Source organism: Anguilla rostrata, chromosome 3, assembly GCF_018555375.3.
Source record: "Anguilla rostrata isolate EN2019 chromosome 3, ASM1855537v3, whole genome shotgun sequence".
NCBI lineage: Eukaryota > Metazoa > Chordata > Actinopteri > Anguilliformes > Anguillidae > Anguilla > Anguilla rostrata.
In genome coordinates, this window is record NC_057935.1 from 51575717 (window position 1) to 51602355 (window position 26639).

The 26639-nt window shown below is 38.5% G+C and overlaps 1 protein-coding gene across 2 annotated transcripts in view; it reads right to left on the bottom strand.

Annotated features, from left to right (window-relative positions):
- pcdh11 (protocadherin 11) overlaps positions 1 to 26639 on the bottom strand; it is a 252405-nt gene that overhangs the window by 85357 nt on the left and 140409 nt on the right. Inside the window, exons 5-6 of one of the 2 annotated variants that reach the window (XM_064328153.1) lie at positions 4118 to 4255; positions 1878 to 2076 (exon numbers count right to left, since the gene is read on the bottom strand). In XM_064328153.1, coding sequence (XP_064184223.1) covers positions 1878 to 2076; positions 4118 to 4255 — 337 coding nt within the window. The remainder of the gene's footprint in view (positions 1 to 1877; positions 2077 to 4117; positions 4256 to 26639) is intronic. The other variant, XM_064328154.1, reaches the window with a different exon arrangement.

The following is a 26639-nucleotide window of genomic DNA, read 5'->3' on the forward strand; positions in this document are numbered from 1 at the left end:
CTGAGTATGAGTAAGTGCGTGAATGCTGATGGTGCCCTGCGATGGATTGGTCATCTGTCCATGGTTTATTCCTGCCTCTCGCCCAATGCTGGAGGTGGGATAGACAACTCCTCCCCCCCCATGATGATGATGATGATGATGATGACAATGACAATGATGATGATGATGATGATTGTTATTATTATTATTATTATTATTATTATTATTATTATTTCTACTGAGACATTTCTGCCAGTCTGGAGAAATTCAGTTCTATCAGAACAGAAAATGGTACAGTTAGCCACAATAATTATAATGAAATATTGCAGAAAAAAAGTAAAGAAAAATAATAACATTTAAAAGCTATGACAGTCTAAAGTAATTCCAAAGACATGGGAGACCCTACCATGTCAACATCACACTTAGCTGCCAAAAGACTTCCCCTGTGAAGACTGGACAAGGGATCACCTAACCTCAGCCAATGACATTGGCTAATGAACTGTGACAGTATATTTTTCAAGTAGGGGCAGTTGATCCATTCACTAGTAGACAATGAGAAGGGATACTGTATACACTTGATGAGAATATCTGCAAGCTTTCCCTGTGTGGTTCATTGAACTATAACAATTTGAAAGAACCGATGAATTCTCTTCATTAAAGTATCAGCAGACTAATTAAATTAAAGTGCCATATCAGCCCTGAAAAGCTGTGGAAAAATAAAATGACGTAAATTAAATGGAGGACATTATAAATCACTTTTTAAAAATAATAAAATAAAACTAAGAAGCTCATTGTATGCAGGAAATAAATTTCATGGATATAAATTATTCCTACGCAGAAAATGGAGAAGGGACATTAATTTTCTTCATGACCAAAGCCACCTTTAAATGTGTTGAATATAATTTCACTGTTAAGGTTTTGTCTGGACCCATCATGTGTTGTCAGAACTCTATAAATAGAAATGTGTTTGCACATGATGTTCAAAATGCTGCATTTTTTTCAGACGCGGTATGATTATTTAGTACAATTTGAGTTCAAATTAAATTAGCATTTACCCCACCCCCACCACCAACAGAAATGTTTTTTTTTCAATAATAAGCCCTTCATTATTAGTGATGAAAAAATGATGGCAATGAGTAGAAATAAATCTCTCTTTAAAAATTATGGATATGACTTACACTATTTCTGAAGGATATTATGTGGAAAAAACAATGCTTGATAAAAGACTGAAACAAAATCAAACAGTTTGGAAGGGTGTAAAAAGAGGTAGAAGGTACCAAGTTACTGAAACACAGATTATTTGGAAAGAAGCATAGAAGGTTTTCTAATAAGATCCCAATTACCACTGGTTGGTTATTGGTTCATTTAAGCTAAGGCTTATGGTAAATATGTTTGCAGCAATGCAACTATAGCCTATAATTCATAGTGTATTTTTCTATCCTTTTGCTTAAGACATTTGACATTTGTGAGCATCTATGCTCAAAGCTTAATTGTGTCTTAACATCATGGCCACACAGACAGACAGACACGCACGCACGCACGTGCGCACGCACACACACACAAACACACACACACACACACACACACAAACAAAAAAGAACAAACACACCTTACTTATATTGATTAATTCATATCTGATGGAAAAACTTAAACTGTCTCAGAGAAATAAAAATAGAACCAGAATCAATATTCTTTGCTGTTTGGATGTAAATCAGTGCAGACAACTGCCTTCTCTCTATTCTTCATTTTATGTTTACATTTACACATTTAGCAGGTGTCCTTATCCAAAAAGTGACTTGTAAAAGTACATGCACAAAGGCTTAGGTAGAGTTGATACCAAGGTGTACACTTCCACCCAAATCCCGCTCCCATGATCCAATGCAACTGGAAGTACTCACTGGACTCGGGGTCTGAGTTCCCGTCTCCTTCGGTACGACTGTTGGGAGAGGTCTGCTCATAGTACTCCTCCTGCGTGAAGCCCAGGGGCAGAGGCTGGGTGGTGCTGGCGCTGCTACTGGGCTCCGGGTCGCCCAAGCCGCTGTCACTGCAGCTCTCCTGAGAGCCGTCTGGGAGGTGAAAGGTCACGCGCCGCTGCGTCTGTCACAAATAATGACATACTATATCAGTGCCCCTGAACATTTCCCAGCTTTGGAATTGCATTTCGCAAATGTTCACATGGAAACAAAAAGTGTTCCTTTAGTGTGTTTCGGCAGCCTGTTTCAATTAAACGTTATAAATGAACAGCAAGTTCTATAAACAATGCCACAATCCCACCACAGAAAACACTTCATTTATTTTCAGGTTGTTTTATAATGCTCATTTTTTCATATTCCTCTAATATCGTAAATTTACAAGCCCCGGGCATGCTTGTTCACTGCTGCTACATCAGTGAAGCTTCTGAAAAATGGACAGAGCCATTCAGTTTAGCTAGCTACCACAAGAAACCATTGATCAATTTTGGGGAGCAGGTAAGCGTATCAATTAGAATAGATGCTGGCAGCAAGGCCTTCAGTATTCTTTAAAAGGGTATATACTGTAAAAGAAGTAAAATTACTTGAATACATTATGGAGGACACCAAAACAAACATAAAAAATCAGACAAATCCTATCACTCACAGGCCAAAAGAAGCCCAATCAGTTGAGCCTGAAAAAGTAAACATTGTGGATCAGTACTGCTATTACTCTGCTCGCTGAGTTCAACAACTGTTTATTAATACAGTGGCTTTCGACGCCCCCAAACCAGAGGAGCTAGGTTTTTGTTGTGGAAAATGTTGGCTAATGTCACAGAGCATTCCTGGCCAGGTTGCCATAGAAAACTGAAAAATGTGGCAGAAATTTAATTTTTTTGTTTTTCAGAAATCAGTTTTTTTAAAATATTAATTTATTGATGAAATAATAAACATCCATATGCCATTGATGCTACAAAGAAACACATGAACTTTATGAAGCATCAAAGTGGAAAAGAAATCACATCCACAATAGTACAATGACTATGGGTACAGACATAGCATCTGGTAGTAGTCAGCTATGTATGGACAGCGTAAGATGTGTTACCTTAGTTTCAGTAAAGTTTACACAATAAGTAACCTTTATTGACTGAGTACCTGTTCTTAATTTAAAATCAGTTTGATACTCTTAATTTCATGATACTTTCATTCCACAATGGGTATTTTAACTGTCCCTCCATCAATATGGGGCTGAGCATGTGTAATTCCAACCCTAATTTGGAATGGCCAATTATCTGCAACCGCAGCCACATTCAGGCGTGAAACTCACTGCTGTTTTGGGAGACTGTAGATATCCCTGGTTCTCCTCAAAAACTAGATAGCGATTAATGTGGACCCCTCCCATACCCTGGGAGAAAAAATCACCAGTTATATTTTAGTCTCAGATTAGACAAAATGAAATTGCTTGCAAAATGAGTGAATGAATAAATGAATGAATGAAGGAATGAATGAATGAATCCTCTATCTGCCTAAAATATAGTAAATAATAATAATTTTGTCCATTCTTTCTGCTTCTGTTTATATTTTATTTATTACATATATACATATAGATTTACATTTAGTTGCATAAATACTCACAAATAAAAAAAATAAAAAAATGTAGTCACTTGCAGGGAAGCACCCACAGGGATACGTGTCACCTTAACCTCAATCTCATTTGTCCGTTGGCTGCACCAAACTTTCTCTCGTGCACTTGTGATTTCATGTAACTTAGCTGTTTCTTTTTGCAAGCTAAAATTTTCCATAAAGTTGAGCATGTTTCTTTCTTTGTTGATTCTTGTCACAATCAATGAGAGATCCATCTTGATGAATCGTTGGGTGTATGGCCATATGTTGTAGGGATGACAATTTCTCAAACTAACACTTTTCTTTGAGGTAATCTTTTAGTTGAATGCAATGAACTGGATTGCCTCCATCAAAAAAGAAAGAAAGAAAGAAAGAAAGAAGAAAGAAAATCATAATAATACACTATATGTATTACTTTGGCTGTTCTCAGGCTGTTACGTATTCAAAAGTCTCACTCAAATGACAGCCAGTCGCTTCTCATTTACTTAATAATTTGAGTAAAGCAATGAGCCCAAGAAAGCCAATAAAAAGGGTACTGGATGTAGGGAGCAGACCCAGGGGCAGACCTCGGACACGCTGGAGGGATTAGATCCACCGGCTGGCCTGGGATCGCCTTGGGATCCACCGGGATGAGTTGGCAGAAGTTGCTGTGGAGAGGGACATCTGGGCTGCTCTGCTTGCCCTGTTGCCACCGCGACCATGATCTGGATCAAGTGGTTAGAAAATGGATGGATGGATGGATGGATATAGAGAGCATTTGTCAGGATGGGCTGCACCTCTCTATAGCGAGAAATCAACAACTGATCATATGTGCCCCAAACAAATGGGTCAGGAGTGAATGAATGAACCATCTGAAGAAACTGCATCACTACATTCAGTTCAATTGATTTGTTTATTTGTGAATGATTTATCTACTCACAACTCCATCTCTCTTGACTTGACTGGGTTGAAGTTATTTCCATCCAGCATTTTAGTGAAGTCAATGGTGCATGAAAGAGCGGTTGTATTCTACTGTTTAGAATAAGTCTATATAGGGTGAGTCCATTTTGGATAATTAACTATGAGGTAAAGTTTCCTCAGAACTTAAGCGCAAGTTAAGTAATGAAAATTTGACAGCATTGGGGATAAAGGGGTTTCGGATTAGTCTACATTTTTCAGCCATGCTTATCGCTGATCATTTATGTATTCATTTTTATGCTGACTTTTTGTTTTTTTACAAAGTGAATAATTCTGAGGGCGTTTTTAGCTAATAACATGTACAGGGCAGCTAATTTCAACAGCCTGTAGACGTGTCTAAAATGGCTGCTCAGACATACTGTGGTCATAATGAAGAAGCTGTGAAAAAGTGCACGGCCACCTGATAAATCACAGAGACTGGGCCATGCAATCTAGAGAATTACTTTTACAGGTTTCCAGGTAGTTAATAACAAAGCTTCATTTTGCAGTTACCTCAAATTGATTGTCATTAGACTTTCAGTGAAGGTCATGCTTTGGAAGGAGGAGGGCAGTATTTGCCAAAAGGACCATTTTATTACATGGTAATACAAGAACAAGATAAGTGAATACAAATTATATAAGAAACAATAGTGTGGCTGGGGCAAGAATGTAATGGTAGTTAATAAAATCACATCCAGAATGACAATAGTTGATTGAATGTTTAAATAAATGATCATGAGTCTGACAGTCCTTCTTATGTTTTATCCAGATGAAAGACAATTAAGTCCAGACTTGTAGCTGTGTTTATGCCTACAAGAGACAGGCATAGTATTTTGACATAGGCTTAACCACGAAAATACAGTGTAAGTGCACACAAAGGAGGTGAACTTGGTGAAATTTGTTTGCGTCAGTGGATGTTCAATAAAAAGGAAAATAAAAATTACAATGAATTCAAGCAACACAGGGTTGTTTCTTGAGGAGAAACTGGAGGAGCAATGCCTCAATTTTTAAAAAAGCATCAGAAACATAACTGTGCAAATACGTATGGGAAAAATATATGTATCAGACAGCACATGAAAAATCATTTGTTAATTTATTTGCAACCAATGGAATTTGTTTCTGGTAAAGCCTTGCCTGTAAAATCCAGCCACGCTTCTTTGTATTAATGTAAACAGATATCAAATTGTGGAAACAGTCAGATTGAGAGTACATATTTATTTCTCATGTTTGAACAAACAAAGTGCAAGATGTCCATAGAAAATTATTTGTTTGTCAAATTCGTTTTAACATGGATCTCTACCACCCATGGTGCTTTATTCCATGTACGTGCGAATGTTGTGAACCCCTTTCTTTGTATTTTGGTTTAAATACACAGCAGGCAATACAAAACAAATCTATTGCCATACACAAGTCAAAATCAAGGTGCGTGGGCATTGTGAGGCGTTATCACATGTTTAAAGAATATGTCCAGTAATCCAGAAAGCAAACACAGGCTGCGGTAAGAGATATCAAGACCAAACAAAGCCTTGCCAACCAGATAATATGCTGTCATCAAAAAAGTATGAGCATGAAGATACAAAAAAATAAAAAATAAAAAAAAAGACTACAGAAAAAAAAAACAGTTCTGTGCAAGCCAGCCTAATGCAAAGTACCTTATTGGTAGACATCCAGACTGAAACATATTGAAGGGATGGGTGAGGCATCCCCCCCCCCCGAAGAAGATGCCAGAGTCACAGACCAATGAGTTACACAACTTAAAGCCTCATCTTAAAAGGTACCCCAAGAAATATTGGGGAAAGAGAGCAAGTAAACTGCATAGTAAGGGAACATAGTCGGTGTGCTTCTCTCAGAGTTATAAATAGTGACCACTAAAGAGTGGTTTACAAGAGATTTGTTCTGCCAGTGTAGATGAAAATCAAGCCCACGGGCCCACCTGGACCTGCCGAAAGCCGATTAAGCGTAAAGTGAGATTTGCCATCCGCTGCAAGCCATGGAAATCTGAATTAGGTGGCTGTCCAGCACTGCATGCATGTCTCTCTTAACAAGTCTTTTGAGAGTTACCTTGTTATGGTTGAGTTTATCTTAAAAAGCATTGAAGCTTACTGCACATTGAAGATCACCTACTCAATACATGCTGGGTACACAGAAGAATTCTTAGCGTTAAATCAGTTCTAGTGAAATATGAGCCCAGTAGGGACCAGATTCACTTTATTAGAGTTAAAAGTACTCTATCAGAGTTGATTTTACCCTGACAATTTTGCTGTGTTTATTAAACCAACCATATTTGCTTGGTTTCATTATCTAATGTTTGCTAAACTGTTCCTTTGGCATTTTAAATAAATCAAACACCCAATTTAAAGGTAAAAATACAAGTAGTGCAGAATTTTCACCACTAGACTATGAGGAAATTGTGAATAGTGATGTTATATTTTGACAGAGGCACAGCGTGCTAAATAATTTATGGTTGGCATGGATTCACATGGAGACTTTTTTATTTTTATTTGTGCCATTACAGTTTTGCACACCCAGCTGAGTCTGGGATCATAATGGCATCCGTGCCAGCACAATCCAAGGCTGCCTATATGGGTTTTCACTTCCACTTGTGTGGGAGTTGTGAAGCTGACTCAGAGAAAAGCATTTGTGCGGATTGTCCCTCGGTGGTTGGAATGCCCACCTACCAGTGACCGCAAATAAATTGTAGTGGGTTCACAATCGCCTTGCCTGTTGTTTGCAAGCCAGCAAGGCGGCAACATCCATCAACTTTCCACTGTTTGGCCCAAAGCCATATACTGTATGCTCCAGATATGATCAATGTGCATGTTGTATCCCTGGCAAACAAAATATTTCCAATAAAAAATAAGGCCAAGTCTATAGTTGCGTTAGTTTCTTTTCACTGTTATCAACACGTCTTGTAAGGGGAAAAATAATAAAATCAAATAAAATTTTAAAAATAGTGCATTTAAAATACAATGCAATTCAATGCTGAATGTGGTGGTGCAAAATGGTCTTCATGCACTTTTTGTGGTGATTAATCAAGTATTCAAGTTACCAATCAAAGAAAAGAATGCAATTAATAGTAAACAATAATGAGTCACATGTCAAGAGGGGAAAAATATTATTTTTTTTCTGTTTTGAGGTCTTGCTGGTCACGTTTGAACTGAATGAAGATGAGATATCTTTCATTATTTTTTCTATTTGATAGAGCATTATTTTCAGCCCGCCACACCAAAGAGAAACTTCAGATCACAAAATATTTCTACAGAACAGAATTTGAGGGAAAAAAATTTAACTGTAAAAAGGAAATAATGGTATTTGCACACAGCTTACTAGGGTTATAATGCAAAGACATGTTAAGCTGTGATTTAGATCTTTATGGCAGATTAGTTAAATAATAGAACTTTTAAACCAATTAAATGTATGTCTTCATTCCTACCCATATTGAGAATAAAACTACTAGATTATTAAAAGGACATGCTATGTTATAGTAGGCATGGTCGGGAATTGTGTAGAATTGCCTGTTGCTGCCTGTTGGCAGCAACAAAGACCAAACAAATGGTGCAGGTTGGGTTAGTACCAGAATATAGGGACCCAGGCAGCTTTAGACAGGCAACTGTCCTCAGAGACCAATGCGGAGAAGATCACTGAGCTCAATGGCGGAATGATGGCGAATATAGAAGGGTGGCAGTGTGGACTGGACATTACAGGTCCATATCTCTGGGAAGGTCACTGGTGAAGCCATGATTATGTTAACTTTAAATACTTCAGTAAATGACTTGCTATGTAAATGTACAACACCACACAAAATGGGGACCAAATGTTATATGTCAGAGTTTAACTAACATTGGACATTTTACTGTGTAACCTAATATAAAATAAGTTCAAGTGATTTGCCCAGAAAGCTTTGATTTGACCACGGTCAAATATTTGCGTCTACATTTTTCCAAATGGGACCAAACTGGCTCAGTTAGCACAGAGCACAAGGGCTTAAAATGTACATTGGCTGGGCATGAAAGGAAAAAAAAAACAGTTACAAAGATGGACTTGTATATCCCCAGATTTATCAGCTTCGAAAAAGTATACTTTGAATGATCTCTGCAACTCCACGGTAAGACTGCAACCCACACTCCTTGTAAAGGTTGTGTTATTTTTTTCTCATGTACAGCAATATCTGATTAAATACAGTCATATTACATGTGTGTCTGAAATAATTTAAGGTCCATGTGTGAGTTTAATGATGATTGCAGGGTGGCTTGGCAGTAGCAACTTTGCAGCAGAAATACCTCAGAACAATATAGCTGGATACTACTGTATATATAAAATATCTATTTATTTAGTTAGTTGCTTGTTTGTTCATTCATTAAAATACATGTTCAACAAGGAAGTGGAGGGTATGGAGGAAGGATATTTTCCCTTATGAATACACAGATGTATTGATTTCCAATCACTTTTTCAGCACATAATAATTCAGTCGGTCACAAATGTATTATTAGAAAAGACCTGGAAACTGCAGAAAAGCTGTACAAATCAATGTCCTTGTATCATCTCCTCATAGCAGCTGGCAATGAGAGTGTCGTAATTTAGTGGAAAAACCTGGTAGTTACTACACAGTGAATGGTGGCAGGCCATTTGAACTCAGTAGAAAGCTTGAAGGACAATGACACAATGCCTTTATCTGCATGCATTGTTCAACTACAGCAATACGTCATTTGCTTTAAGAGATATTTGCATTCAGGCATTAAAACAAACTCATACATCAATTTTACAAGGGATTGGAAGACCTTGTTAGGCACACACCTCAAGATTAGTCCTTTTCTTGTAGTATTTATTTTTCTTCTTTGTTGTTGACACTTATGGATACAGACATAAACCATACTGACCGATACAATCCTTGTTGGAAAGTTCCCACTAATTCATCAACTGATTCAAATAGTTCCGTATAATTTAGTTCCATCCCCACTGGTTTAGCTAAGCTGACTGTTGGTCAATGATTAAAGAAATTGAAGTAGCTTTAAATAGAATGAAAAGGTTTTATGGCATTTTTTTTTCTTCTGTTCCAAATGACTGACACAAAAAAGAAAATGGGTCATTTTGAAAACTTAATCACATTATTTTTACAACAATAGTTGTAAATGGGACACTTATTTCACTAAATTCAAGAATCCTGAAATATGCACAATGGAAGGCACAACCTTCAAGTTCAATGGTCACATAAATTATTTTAATGCTGAAATTTAACTGACCAGATTTTTTCTGTAAAGAAATGGAATGTATTATGGTGACTGATTAGACAGAAAACCGTACAGCCAGTACTCATGCTGCATAGGTATTTTCATTTAGCTTTTATCAAATTTAATAGGAATCAGATGTACCACACATTCTATATGTAAGTGAATGTTTACTCTCCATTCTATCATGGCTTTATTGTCTAATATTTATCAGTGATTACTAATATGTCCATATAAATAAAGGGCAACTCACAGCTAGGCAATGTATAATTGTTTCCACAATCAATGTCACAATTACAGTCGTGCCCATCGCTGAGACTTAATTTATATTGAACTTTTACCCTGTCACTGGCTCAGTTGTCATGACAACATTATAGAGCATTCTCATCAGCTGTAAATCAGTCTTAAGGGGATATTGCTAATTTTTATAATACAAGCAATTTTTGGGGCCCTACCCCATTGTTTTTTCATAGCAACATCAGAAACTCCTGTTCGACATTGTTAGCATCACAGTATCCTTGTACACAATTAGAGATTTATATGGGCAAGTGTATTGAAATGAATCAAACTATTCATTTATATAAAAAATGTTTCTCTATTTAGAGCTAACCTAAACCTGAAAACAGCTTATCAGCTCAAAATTATTAAGACAGAAGAACAGCATTGATCAAATATTTGTGCTTCAAAATATTGATTTTGGCAAGATCTGTAAAATAAACTAGTGAAGCGGAAGCCTGACAACGAGGAGAAATGGTGATGCTGACAACGGTCAACAGGAGCATCTGATGGTGCAAGTATTCTTGCTATGCAAAAACAATGGGGTAGGCTCAACAAAATTACTTGTTATTAAAGGGTGAAATATCCCTTTAAGGAACCATACAAATAACACACTGGGAACTCGGGAAACAAAAAAAAAAAAACGAAAAAGAAAAGCCCCCAGGTCCTCATAACACTGTAATGCACAGTGAATTTCAGAGTGACATTTAGAAAAAGTAAAGGGCCTTTGATGCCAGTGCGATCACACAAATTGCTTGTGAAGCATGTAGTTGGTTTGACAAGAGCCCATTAAAAAAAAAAGAACAAAAAGCAGCTTTGTCACTAAATACACGGCAGCAATGGGAAACTTCAGGCAAGCCCCCTGGATGCAGGTCTACAATGGGGGCTGCAGGTGGTGACATACTTCTTAGAGTATGGTCAGCCATCAACAGTGACAACTGCATTTCTTTCCAAGATCTAAAAAGAATGGTAAAAGCTACACTACATACTTCTTCAAGAGGACATCATTTTCATGAGAATGAGTACACAGTTCAAAGACAAATCAGAATTAACTGAAGGCAAATCACGCGGCAGAATTTTGACAGTCAATCAAATGTAAGGGGACAAAAGTCTGCGAGCGAGAGAGAGAGAGAGAGAGAGAGAGATCTTATCTCAGAAGGGGGTCGGATGTGCACTACAGGCCAGACTGGAAGCATGAAGTGCTGTCATGAGACTTCCCTATTCTTATTTCCCTGAGGTTATAGCAACCCCCACCCCCTCTCCCCCACATACACACACACACACACACACACACACACACAGTGTAATGAGTGTTTTTCTGTGGTAGATCTACGGCCTTCATTCTTTGAGTGAAATTGACCAGAAAATCTAAACTGTAGAAAAGCCATTGACATAAAAGACAAATGTGCCTGATTGCCAGCAGCTCACTATCCCGAGCCTGAAAGGGAGCACAAACTGTAACTGCTAATGTTTGACCAACTGATTTCCAATATGCATCTTTCTTTGCCTACTTTATTGCCATTGTCATGAAAGCAAGGGTGCACAGGACATACAAGTGAGAATCGATAGCAGCTCAGCTGACACTAACAAAAGCGCAGCCTTCCTCACTCAGAAATAGTAAACACAACTGGACACACATTGAGCCTCATTTACGAAACATTCATATGAATGTTTGCAGTCATATATGTGTTTTCAATATCAATCTCAATTTCAGTTTAGTTTCAGTTAGTTTTAAGAGCGGGTTTTCTAGTTTTAATTTCATTTTCATTTTTTCAAAAACTCATTTTCATTAAAAAATTACACAGTTTTCATCTTGGTTTTAGCTTATGAGAATCAACCTTGTTGGGAACATATTTAATTAATTTTCTGTATTGATAAAAGTTATATATGATATACAAAGTCCCACAAGCACGCAGCCAGACCTAACACAATGGCATGTTTGCTTGTTTACTTGGCTAATCGTGGCTTGGGTTGGGGAGAGAGTGTGTCATTAGGAACAGTACAGACGCTTGCAGAGTGCGATGAATAGCTGATTTGTTGAACATTTTTATGACTGCTGACCCTTAGATCGGCATGCCTTTTATGGCATTGCTAGGGTATTTATTTATGCTAATGAACATGAACAGGCAGACATCAGTTTACGAAGAATTGGCATTCATCACCTAAAACACCTTGGATACGCACAAAATTGTGCGTATCTTCATTCTGTGCAAGGGCAGAGACAGAGGGGTTCGGGGTTGGAAGTTGCTCACCCTAGCCTCTGTCTTTCCCAACCAATCAAAAAATGATAAAAATAAAGTTTTAACTTACATTATTTCACAACTGACAAGATGTCAATCTAATTTGAAAACTAGATTGTACGGTACGACAGTGTGCCAATTTTCACTCACTCCCCTCACACAACAGCAAAGTCATACAAGGACATTGTTGAAGACATAAATGGAAAATCAGTTTCTCTCTGTTAAAGTTACAACCTCTGAGAAAGAAGCTATTGGCCTTCAGTTCTTTAATTTGTTTTGTTGTTGGCTCATACCAGCGCTGAAATTAAAATTGATGCATGAGAGATGTTCATCAAATGAAATAGAAGCCCTACTGATATTTCAAAATGGCCAGCCTGTCAATGCATTCGAGAACTGTCCCTGGCTCTGTGCATGTTTCATGAATCCCACATTGATTTTTCATAAGAGCTTTTATTAAAAACAAAAGATACATTTTCAGCTCTATAGAGCGACCGCAGCTCTAGAGCTATGTCGGTCGGTTGGTCGGTCGGTTAGTTGGTCCACAAAAGTGTCCAACCCTGTAGCGGCCACAGTTTTCACTCCAGGAGGCTGAAATTTGGCATGGAGGTTGGTCATGACCGAAGGTAGAGCTGAGTAACTTTCAGGCCGATTGACCAAGAGGGGGCGTGACGTTGGGTGTGGCCTATCACAAAAAGGCGCATAACTCTCAAATGGATTGACAGATTTGCACAAGATTTTGTGGAAAGGTTAGTCATGAGCCAAAGAAGAGGTCACGTGTTTGTGTGAGGGAGTGTGCGTGGATGCATGCACACATGGTTGCATGCGCGTGGGCGGTCGCAGTTATTGCAAATTTGCGCTTGTTTTTAAATATGTGAATGTGTGCACGATCAGGCTTTTCAAATGTCATGTAGCCAATATAATATCCAAAAGACTTTTACAATTATGTTGCTCTTCATCCTGAAGGTTGCATACTTTCAAACTACAGGATGATTTGCTTTCTTAAGTTACAGGTACTGTCTTCATGATCATTTAACCTGATCCAAATAAATGTACCTAATGTTTACACTTCAATGCAGCTTGAAGAAAACAAATGTTAACACAAGAAATACATACAGAAGAGAAACAAAGAGCAGTTCAGAGCAGAGATCAGTTTTAAATTTACGCCTCATTAAATTTCTATCTGGCATATTTTTTTAACTGAATTTTGTAGAAGGATTGTGAAAGTTTCACTTGCTTAATGACATTATTTACAATTAAAGATGTAGCCACATTGTGGGTATGTTGAATCTGGGCCATACGGTCCAACTCAGCCAATTTCACACCTTTTTCCTTCCAAATTCTTGACACAATTCAAACCTGGAATGGTTAGCAATAACCGTCATACAGATGAAGACATCCTTGCATGCCACCAACAGAGCGCTGCATATCAAAAGAGCCATTGGAAAATAACAATAAATAGTGACAAGCCTCCAAAATCGGAAACAAAAGAGGCAGCAAAATAGCATCGTCTCTCATGGGAACTACATAATAGCTCCAAAAGAAATAACAGTATTTAATTTTTAATCACTGACTTTGTTTTCTTTGTTCTCAATATAATAATACAGCTGCATCTCACTGAACGCAAAAAAAAAATGAAATAGAGATCTGATGGGGGGGGACCAACGAGGAGGGAGAGGGTAGGATGGCTGCAAATGTTGGAGTGATGGTTATACCTTTTGATCTACCGGCAAACAGGAAGCAAGCATTCATGTCGGCGAATGAACAAATCACATAAAAATGTTCAGAGTCGATTCCCCTCCGAGGGAGGAGAGGCTCCGGAGACGAGCGTCTCGGTGGGCCTGAGTGATGCGGCCTGTCAAGGTTTTTAGGCTATGCGCCGTACCAGCGCCGTCTCACATAGCACAGAATGATAACCGTGTCACCGTGGCCCCTGTAAGCAACCTCATCCTAACTGATGCGGAAACCGATTGCAATTTGTTCAGGCAGGAAAAGCAATTGCCGCTTGCGTTCCTCCTTTGCTACCCAGCATGCCTTTCGTGACAGCCCTCAGTGTACGCCCAGGCAAGCAGCACTCCATCAGAAGAGGAAGTAGGAGCTACCACTGATGCATCCATGAAGGTAATTATGTTAATTATTTGTTTCTGTGCTCGACACCCCGCTAAATGCCTCATTAAGAGCTGTTTTATTAGACCTCAGAGAACGGTGCTATTTAATCTGCTGCTTCCCTGTATCCTTGCATAATAGATGACAACTCTCAGTCAATCTGTACTTTGCCTTCCAGTCATTTATTTATTTATTTATTTATTTAGATAGGCCTATATTGTTACACATATTGTGGTTGTTGGTGCTTCTAGTGTCAGTGTGAGTGGAATACTAATACATTATTTAACAGGCCATGAATGTATACAGGTAGACTGACATAATCTTTCATTATACAGCAGTGGCACAAATGATGTGGACAACACTTACTGTACTGTAAACAAGTAAGTTAGTTTGAAACACTTAATTCTGGGCCATATTCACAACACACAAGATACTGGCAAACACACACACACAGACACACACACACATCACGTTGTATGTTGACTTTTTGTATATCGTATGCTTAAAGAAAAATGATTGAAACTTCCTATGTCCCACTCCAATTTTAGAGACGATTTAAAACATCATTGAGAGTCACATATTGTAAATACTGATTGTGTTCAGTACTAAAATGTCCAGACCGAAGGGCAATACAACTGGGTATGGCCAACTGACAATCTCTCCAGAGACTATTACTGATAATAAATTAATTAATTAGCTCCTAAATCACTATAGGGGGCTTGAATTATTTTTTTCTCAAAGAGAGAGATAGGGTTAAATGCAAAAGTATTTGGACAGTGAAACAATTTTAGTTATTTTGGCACTGTATTCAGGCACATACAAAAAAGCAATGAGGTTAAAATGTCAGCTTTAATTTGAGGGTATTTAAAAACAAATTGGGTGATCGGTGTAAAGATTACTGTCCTCATACACACTACATAGTCCCTACAGTACGTGGGTCACGAATTGAAATAATAATAGATACTGTGTATGTTCCCGGCTGATACCTGTACTGTAGCCATCTTCCGCTCCTGCTTGTCCCTGGGGCATTTTTCCTGCAGTCTTTTGGTCAGAAATTGAAACGCATGTACACTTTGATTCAGGATGGGTGTTTGACTTGGCCAGTCAGGAACATCCCACTTTTTGGCCCTGAAAAATCTGTTTGCTTTATCAATGTGTTTGAACTCAGTGTCCTGCTGCAAGGTGAAGCACTGTCCAATGAGTTGTGAGGCATTTGATTGGATCTGAGCGGTGAGATATTTCTGTACACTTAAAAATTAATCCTGCTGCTGCCCTCAGCAGTCACATTGTTAAAGACAAATGAGACAGTTCCAGTGGCAGCCTTACATGCCCAAGCCATAACACCACCTACACCATGTTTAAAAAATGAGGTGATAAGCTTTGGATCATGAGTAGTTCCTTTCATTCTCCACACTTTCCTCTTTCCATCACAACAGAAAGAGGAAAAAGTGGATAATACACTCTTCTCATCTGTCCATAAGACTGTGTTCCAGAACAGTTTTCATGTACTTTTTTTTTTTTTTTTTTTTAAGCAAACCTTTGCCATGAACTAACCTGACCATTCTGTCCTGGAGGCTTACCAGTGCTTTGCATCTCACATCGAATGCCCTGATGTTATGTTGGTGTAGTCTTCTCTTTATGGTAGCCTTTGAAACATCTATGCCTACATACTTGAGTGTTCTTTGATGATTTAAAATTGTTTTTTATTCACGATTGTAAGTGTTCTGTAGTCATCCATTATAGTGGGCCTCTCCAGGCTACCAGGTTGATTGCTATTGCTGAGCTCACCAATTATTCTGATTTTTCAGCCTCACGTTGTCCTGCTATACTGGAATTCACACTTCTTTAGTCATCATGTTCAGAGACAAAAGCAACAGACTCCAAATGCAAATTCTGCACCTAGAATCAAACTTTTACTTTTGGTACTCTAAAATGGGGGCTATGTACTGTATAAAAAGGGCTTCAATTCCTACACAGATCACCTGAACTGAATACAAACACCCTGAAATTAAAGCTGACAGTCTGCACTTTAACCTCATATTATTTTTTTCAATTAAAATTTAGGTCCTTCAGTTCAAATACATTGGGAGTACAGAGCAAAAATAAATAAATAAATAAAAGCAAAAAATAATAAAAATATGCCGCTGTACAAATATAAAAATAATAATTACAAATACTTGGAAACTGCACTATATATACTAACATGTTTTTACATCTTTCTACAATCAATTAAACTTTGAAATTTAGGGTAAATAATGTGGCAAGTCAAAGGAAGGTGCCCCTCAAGCATTTTCATAGCCTTAGTAACCTATGTCTATCTGAATATAACTACCAATATATTTAACAGTATATCTATCAATACTACACTAAATGAGCCCCGAGGTCGTGAACCCTTTCCTGCACACAGCCAGTATTCAAAAAAGCAGCTGTACCTCTTCTAGACACAAGCAAGCCGGAAAGAGAAATTTGGATGCACAGACACGTGTAGGTGAGCTGCTTCAAAAGACTAGTTTGTCTTCACTTGCTGAGTGTCTCAGTAAGCAGAGGCAGTGATGCACTAGAGGGAGCTTTGATCATTCCAGGCTTTCTGATCATTAAAATATTATATTAATAATTGATTAAAAACGGCAGGGCTTATTGTGCTCTATCTCTAGACTCCAATTTATTTCAGTGTTGAGACTTTTTTTTCACCTTCAAATGAATAAATATTTGGTTGTTTCTTATGTGGTGCCTTTGAGATTTTACATCTTTTAAAAAACCCACATATAAGAACAAAAACACATAGAACCACAGTCATATCCACACAGGTGCCCGCACACACAAGCAGGCCTTAAGAGCTGATACGCTAGACAGCAAGGGACTCTGCGATCCGGATCTGAATTCATACCAGCAACAGACCGACACAGAACTGTTGGCTATTATGTGTCAAACAAACCGAACAATGTTGTGGGCCTCTGGACCAGCCAGGCCCTAGCCTTTGCGTGGCCCTCTATCATGGACACTAGGCCTCCCCCCCCCCACCCCCCCATTTCACATCCTTCAGATGGTAGGTGCTCCAGGCAATCATTTATATTGCCTTTGCCTTGAACCAGCCCTGGATCTACCCCATCTACCCCAGACTCAGACTAGAACTTTGTGCCCTGAGCCAAAGGGCTTACAAGCTTTTAAATTCTCATACATTTGGCCAAATCTCATTTTAACCAGTTTTGTCTTCATGCATTTACCTGTGTCAATAGTACACAGTTGGTTACAGTACACACAGAGCAAACCATATCAACTTTTTTGTATAAATGATATAAAATTTTCCATTGCTGCAATGGCATTTCATTAATCAAGACGCCATTTTAATTTCTAATTTGTCTGCTCTTTTCTGAGCCTTTTATTAGCCAAGAAACAAAATACAGAATCAGCACTGGGTGTGGAAAGACACACATTACTGAATTCTAATATTTTACAGCTAGTCATGAAAAATGAACTAGTTCAAAAGAAAGCCATGCAGGAATTAATTAGGAGGGACAGGAACTATGCATCAAATTTTTGCAGAAAATATTTATGCCTTGGCAGACGTGTTGTTCTGTTCACATTAGGGCAATCTGCAGCATTGTGAAATTCACAGCAAACTCCCAGTCACCTAATTTTCACAATAACACCTGCTTATACAATGGCAGGCACAAACAATTGCTTTCCTACACTGCTCCACACTAGAGAAATCAATCAACAGAGACATCATCAAGGAGATAAATTAAATAGTTCTCCCAAAATTGACAGCATCCCCATTCAAGCTGCTTCCACGTTTATTGCATTAAGAATAATCCAATCCCTCCAATAATGCTTAATTACTGTAACTGTGTAACATTGATTTCCAGCTACAGACTGTCAACCAGGTTCCGCACTTGAAATGCCATTTGAAATCATGAGCAGGTTCTCCACAGACAACATTATCCAGGTGATTTTATCTAATTGCTATGCTGGGAAATATTTAACATCCTGTGACAGACGATCTCTCACCCGAAGCCTTCCTGTTATCACTCAAAGCACAGGGCATTGTTGGCCATACAGGAAAGACATTAAAAGGCATATCACCTGTCACAGCTTAAATGTCTATTCCCCTGACACTCACCACAGAGCAAGCGAGGGATGGAAATCCTGACAGGTCTGCCCCCTATTGCTGGTGCAATAGGTTTGCTGAACTTTACACATGACTGAGGGCTTGACACAATCCTTCTGGAAGTGTGTGTGGTTGCGGTCAGCAAGAAACATACGGTCGGGCATAACCCACGGTGGCAGCTCAGTGCTCTGAAAATGTCATACCAGCTGGGACTGAAACTTTCTGTGCTTCTGTTGAAAAAAGTGAAGAGAAGACCAGGAGACTTGCTCCATGCAGCGCCTCCTGGAGAATAATATGAATGTGTCCATGTTGGTCTTATACAACCCAGCGTTAGACCATGTTGGTCCTGCAGACTTCTCTGTGTCACTTCACTGTGTCATCTTTCCCAGATCTGTATTCAAATCAATATCTCTGAAATCAAAGCTAATTATTAGAGGCTCAATCACAACAAATTATTAGAGGCTATAGTTTGAAAGAGAACAAGCCTCCCCATGGGTCCCCAAGGATCCGGAATGGGACTAATGTGACAGGGATTGTCCCTGGATGTGAAGAGAAATGTATCAGGACAGGTCTGATATATTACCCAAAATCAGGTATGTTATGACTGAGGAAATGTTACAGCAAAGACAAAATATCAGAAGTTATTTCAGCAAAGAGGGAGAAAGCTGAGAATACATTATTAATCAAAACATTAAGCCAGGCAGTGTTTCAGATTTTTTTTTCTTTTCTTTTTTTCCACAAGGTATTTTAAGGTCAGCACAAAACAGAAAAGCCAGCTATGATAGTAGAATTGCATTACTTTGTTTTATAATTGACATTATAATGCATACAATGAAAATGGAAGGGAAATTATTCTGATAAAGACAGCAATATTAAGAAAAACATAAAATGTTGTTGTGTACTGAAATGGTATCAGAATCTCATTAAAACAAGAGACTTCTCTGTCTAAAAAGAGATCCTTTTCTCCTTATTAGATATGTTGAGATACATCATCATAATGAGAAAATAGTGTTTTAGAGAGAGTGGGAAGTTAATTGTTCATAATTTATTTACATTTATCGTTTATTGTCATTCTTCTCATTACAGGTGTGTGAAAGAAAAAGAATGGAACACCGTAATTTGGGACCACAGAAATCTGGGACCACACTGCAGTACAAGTACTACCATATGCAATGTAAAAAATGCAGAAATTAACAACAAGCACAAAACCGTGCAGAGCCACGGCACACATGTACAAAGTGTCATGAGTAAAATGTGGCTAACTATATAGGCTACATAGCTAGCTATGGCATGTCCTCACTTCTGTACTGTTATTTGTTGTCCTCCGTGTGTCCATACATCTGTACCGGTGTTTAGGGTTAGCTAAAGTAACGTTAGGCGCTAAAGCTGTGCATAAAGATCTGGTGCCATTCAAAGTGATGATTTTGGGAGATGCACCTGCGCATGCGTCCTACTAAACGAAGCATCACCTGCGCATGCGTCCCACCAAACATCCCTCTCAGGTCATCCATGAGTGAGTGAGTGCCATGCATAACCCACCGCGGCAGTTCCTGCGTGCCGTGGGAAAAAAGAGAATGAATGATAAAGGAAAATAATTCATTTTTCCTGTTTGATTTATATCAAAGTCAAATCGGATAGCATATGATCCTCAAAAATAGTTGATTGGCTTTTGAATAGGTTATGATCCTGCATGCATTGGTTAGGAAACCCCAAAATTAGCAGCTCACAATACACTGGGCTGTGACTGGTGCCATAGACCATGGAAGAATACACTGACACATAAAATTACAATTGACTGCAGCAAAATTTCAGAGCACGGCTTGATCTTCACTGACACACCCCAAACAGCGTCTTTACTCTCACTTCAGCACTTCAGCAATTACCAACAGGTACTTTAGTGACTTGCCCTAACGACTTCCCTGACGAAAATACCATTTCACCGAAGCAGCCATTTGTACACATGTTGTGCTGGTCGGATAATAGAGTCCAAGCTTTCTCGTTACAATGAGATCCTTTTCTCATTAAAAGCAGATATGTTGGTATGATCTCATTTGAATGAGAAATGTTTTTAATTATAACAAGAAAAGTTTCTTGCTATGACAAGAAAAGTTTCTCGAAAAGTTTTTTCAGTATAATGAGAAACTGAGTAGAAAATATATTGTTTCACTGTGGCAGCAATACGTTGCCATATATACTGTCACAATTTCCAAGACAGACAGACCAGGCAAATATTTTTTTGAAGCCAAAAGAAAGTTTATTATCAGCAAAATATAACCATGTTAACATATGCGCAAGACCGGCCAACAAGTTGTGGCTGTGAGCCCTATTTATACTGTACAGCACCCAAGGCCATCATGCAAAAATGACTTGCTCTAAAATCACCAATAACTATCTAGCTGGACAGACTAATAAGCTAGCTAGACAAGAACCAGGAAGTAAACTTTGTGCATTGCAAGAGAACAAACTGCAGTGGCTAGCTAGCAAGCTAACTATCTGTCAGCTGCTGCAAAATAATCATTTAAAAACAAATATATAACTTTGCTTTCCATAAATGTGAAGGTCATTGGTATCATTATTTCTTAACTGCTTTCCATTACCAGTGACAGGCACTGTGAGAAACAACATCTCGTTGTCAAAGAGGAGCAAGGCAACGTCCTTGTCTGGTTTCAAACACAATCACCAAATATGCCTTGTCTCATGTCAGCAATCCCCTTCTATTGTGAATGCTTGTGAAGAGATGGGCAGGCTAAGAAGTGCTGAGATTGTTCTTATAAAAGTACATGTACTTCGGTGAGGTTAAATTCAATGGGGCAAAATATAATGATAGAAGAGAGGGACAAGAGCCAGGAATGGGTCTATTTTTTCCCCTCTTTTCATTTTTCTCCCCTGTGCTTGGCTTGTACTGTGTTGAGGACACTCAGTGGAATGACATCATTGTTCTCAGGCAACAGAGGATTTTTTTACCGTCTTTTGGGAAAAGCTGGGAGCTTCAAGAAGTCTAGGGCAGAACAGATACTGGTAAGGGGAAAGAAAACTACGTTCTTTAAATCTTGACAAACAAGTATTTCTTTTTAGGAGGTGGATAACAGGCACATTGTTTTCTATTGTGGCGCAATATTGAATTGAACAAGGAAACTCTCATTCTTAATGTCCTCGAAAGGACTTTGTGATGGATACTATCGGTAGGATGACATCATATTGACCTCTGTTTTTATTACCACCATTCTCCTATTTACCTGTTCAAAAAAAGTAAAAAAATATATAGTATGCTGTCTCTCTGGATCGACTGGCATCTATGGTGTATGCACTCAAACACAATTTTATGAAGTAAGGACATTTTAAAAACAGTGAACTCCATCATGAGAAAAAGACATTTTTTCTTGATTTGGTTTTGTACTCGACAATTTTAGATTTGTAATCAAGCAAATCACATGCAATTAAAGTGCACATTCACACATTTATTAAAGGGTATTTCACACACTTTGGTTTCACCATGTAGAAATTACAGCACTTTAAATACATATATAATATATTATATTTAAACAGCCCTCAAACAGAAACTCCAATAAGGGCTTGTTTTAAAACTGAAAGGCCTCTGCAATTTGCCCCCCTGTTCAGTTTCCTTGTAAGGAAACTAACAGCTTCTCAGACAACCGCAAAAATCAGCTGATCACCAAGCTTCGATTAGAGACCAGTTACCGACTTGCTTCTCTGGAATGTTCTCAAGCTGATACGTATTGGATTGAGTTCAAAATGGAATCTGAGCTCTAAATTAGGGACAGCTTGCAACAAACTGAGCTATTTTGGATTAGAAAAACATTCATGTGGACAAAAGATCCATAAAGATCCAAATATTGGATATACTGGAAGTGAGAACAATTACACTACATATGAATGTTTAAAACTATTTTAATGAATTATATATTTTGCAATTTCATGTGCAGTATAAGATTTTTTTCATGTAAAGTCATACACAGCAAGATAACTGTAGAAAGTATTAAAAGATAAGTTTATGATGTGATTTTGGGTGCAATGACCCATTGGGGGACAGGGAGGCACCTTTTGTTTTATTGCACTGAGCTAAAGGGAAGGGAAAGAAAGGGAAGGGAAAAGAAGGGTTTGCTTTAGGTTTGTTTCAGACAAAAGCCTTCTGAAAAAAAAACAGGAGAGTTTGGGAAATCCTACATCAGAGCTCAGACGACGAGAGGTTGCTCTGGTTGCTCATTAGAATAAAAGGCAACGCAAGAGGGTAAGCTAACCTAGTGACGATTCTCTCTGATCAATCAGTGGATCTGCTGTGTTTTCACGTCACCTTTTGGTACCGCCTCAGCTCGCTTGGAACCTCGACGGAGGTGATACCAAAAAAGTACCAGGTACCAGGTACTATCCACAACTTTTTCCTGATGGAAATCCAAAAAAGCGAGTAGAGTAGAGTCGAGTCGAGTCGAGCCAGTACCATGCGGAGGAAAAGTGCCACAAATTCTGTGGGAGCTGGTACCCATACCACTAGGTGGCATGAGGGAACAGGTATTGTTATGAAACTGAAAGTTGTGATGTTTAGTACTTTTGCTGCATATTCTTGGTATGCAATGACTGCTTGCAATCTGTGACCCATACACATCACTAGCTGCTGGTGATGCTCTGCCAGGCCTGTACTGCAGCCAACTACTGCTAGTTTCAGGGGTTAGTAGCCTTAAGTTTTCTCTTAGACATATGAAATACATGTTTGATTGAATTCAGATTGGGTGCTTGATTTGACTAGTCAATCATTTTCCAGTTCTTGGCATTGAAAAAGTGCTTTTTTGCTTTAGCAGTGTGTTTGGAATCTTTTCTTGCTGTTAGATGAAGCACCGTCAAATAAGATTGGAGGCATTCTCATGAACTTGAGAACATGCTTCTGTACACTTCAGAATTCATTCGAAAGCTGCTATCAACAGTTACAGCATCATCATCATCATCATCATTATATTTCACAGATGAGGGGGATGCTTTGGATCTTGAGCAGTTCCTTTTGGCCTCCAAACTTGGTCTTGCCATCACTCTGAGTGCATTTCGGTCTCATCTGTCCACCTTTTTCCAGCACTCTGCTGGCTCTTTTAGGAACGTTTTAGCAAACTGTGACTTGCCCTTTTGCAGTAGTGTAGTGTAGTGTAGCCTCGGCAGTTCTGTTCATGAAGTCTTCTCAGACAGTGACATGATTCATGCCTCATGATGTGTTTCTGATTTGTTGGCAGGTGTTTGGGAGTTTTTCTTCATTATAATGAGAATTCTTCAATCATCCTTCCCTTTGCGATTTCTGGACTCACCAGTGCTCTCAGTCTTCTTAATGATGTTCCACTTTATTTTGGTAAACCTAAGGTCTCCAACTGTTTTTGTCTTATTTCTCAGCCTTATCATGGCTTCCTTGACATTCATTTGTGCAATGCTGGTCCTCATGTTGACAAATGCCAATAATACTCCAAACAATCAATCAATGATCAATCAAAAGCCTAGAATTAAGACTAGTTACTGAAAGCTCTCTTATACCTGCACTAAGGAAGTAAGTGAACACACCTGACAAATCAGGAACACATCACAGTACCTTGAAGTAGGGGGTCTAAGTATAACAAGTGTAGCAATTTCTACAGGAAACTAAAATGTACAAAAACATATGTTAGTAAAATCTACACTTTATCTCCACATTAATTGTTTTATTAGAATGTGGAGTACAGTGCCAAATCAAGAAAAAAAACAAAAACAAAAGACACATAATGGAGCTCACTGTACACATTCACTAATCAGTTAAAATACAGAAATTGGACCCTATTCAAAAGACTTCTCTTAAAGTATTCATACTTTTGTTCTTAAAACATTGCCGTTAATTGTGAAATTTCCGTTAATTGTAAAATTGGACATTGAAAAGGGGAGGGGATGTAATCTTAATTCAAAATTGAAAGAATGACATTGCTGTTTAACTGCTTTGAATGTTGGACTGTGTAGCGCATTGATTTTACAAGGTGTCCCGTTATTGAAAATGAATGCACACCCCTGGACCAATCATAATTGAGTATTCAGCAAATCTAATCTAATTTACCATTGGCTCATTAGTTTTGCAGATGTTCACACAAGATCTAAGTAAAAGTATGACTGTATTTAGGCTACAAATCTTGCATAAACTCAACAATTGTAATCTCCATTTTGAAAGCACCAATCACTTGTCTGTTTCTTTCATTGCTTCTGTCCATTACTTTTTTCAACAATTTCAATGTAGGAATGAATGAATGAATGATTTCATTTATATAGCACTTTTACGAACGCTCATAGTGCTTTACAGTGATGCGTGGGAACTCACGTCACCCACCACCAATGTGTAACACCCACCTGGGTGATGCACGGCAGCCATTTTGCACCAGAACTCTCACCACACATTACCTAAGGTGGAGATGGAGTGAACATTTTTTAGCCAATTAAATCAGGGGATGATTAGGTGGCAAGTTGGAGATATCCAGAAGGGGAATTTAGCCAGGACACCGGGGAACACCCTACTCTTTGCAACAAGTGTCATGGGATCTTTAATGACCACAGTGAGTCAGGACCTCGGTTTAACGTCTCATCCGAAAGACGGCATCTCCTACAGTACAGTGTTCCCATCACTGCACTGGGGCAGTGGGGTTTATTTGACCAGAGGGAAGATTGCCCCCTGCTGGTCCACCAACACCACTTCCAGCAGTAACACAGTATTCCCTGGTGGTCTCCCATCCAAGTACTAGCCAAGCCCACATTTGCTTAGCTTCAGCCATTCAGCAGAAGCAGGGTGCATGGTGGTATGGCTGCTGACAATGTAGCTGTAGTCTGTTGGCTACAGGTCAGCTCTCACTGACAAGGTTTGACGTAATATGGTTTCTGAATTTTGATTGACTGTTGCATAAAACTACTCTCACAAGATTGAGGTTTTTCGCAACTTCTTGTAGCTGAGTTGAAAATAAGTGAGTTGCAGGGTTGTTTACATGGTGCTTCACAAATGCAACACAAGGTTGCTTTCCACATAGTTCCTAACAATGAAAAAACTCCATTGTGATGTGTGACAGCTGGGCAAGAATTAGATTATGTATATATATATATATATATATATATATATAAACAAACCTTGGGCAAGTTGCTATTAAGGCTGGTGTGAGTCATTATCTGGAGGCAGAGCACTGGGATCTAGGCTTACAGGATGCGGTTTGGAATGCTCACACTCAAACCTCACTCATAATTACTGTCACAGCACAATACATTGTATTAGATGTCATTTAGACTGGATTCCTTCTTTAGGTAGTAGACAGAAGTATATCATGTACAACAAGACCTTTGTTCATTATTTTGCACTAAAATATTAGGTGATTATTTTCACTTCATTATTATTTCATTTTAACAGTTTTTACCACTATCAGAAGATAATTTCCCTAACTTACATGTGACAGTCTGATAAGTATATGCTGGCATATTCATTTTCCATCCATTAAGGTGTAAAAAACACTCAAAAAGGGTGTTCATTATCTCTGAATTCACAGCTCATAAAATAAAAAGCACAAGTAAAACAAAGGTGTGACATGTCTACACATGAGAAACAAAGTTTGCTTTTCAGGTTTGCATTATAACAAGTGCCACAACTTTTGGCATATCATTAGAAATACCATAGGATGGAACAACCTGCAAAAATTATTCCCACTGCAAAGAGACACAGGCTGCGTGCTTCATTCTGCATAAATTCTCAGTTTACAGTTTCATTCTCAGTCTGATTTTATTTTAATGTCAATGGTCTTGTTGTCTTTTCGCCAGCTTTAGCAAGCATGCTGAGAGATAAAGTGTTATTAGTATCTCTGTAGCCTGTCCAGCCACTCAATCGATCCCCTGTATGCATGCCATTCCCTTCTGATTTGATTAGGCCCCGGCACCATTAATTACCCCACACTCCAACTTTTCAGTCTCTCATTATGATCAACAAATTGGCTGAATTAAACAGGGGGAACAAGGGGACAATATATGAATATTTACACAGGGAGGCCAGAATGGTTTGCCATGCTTCAAGTGCTGTGGTATTTTTAAATCGGCCATTTTTTACAGCCATTTAAGAAGAGAAAATGTATACCGGGGACAGTGAAAATCATCACAAACACAAAGATTTAATCTGGCTTCCAACTGACAATGTCAGAAGCTGGACAGATATCTGTGAAGC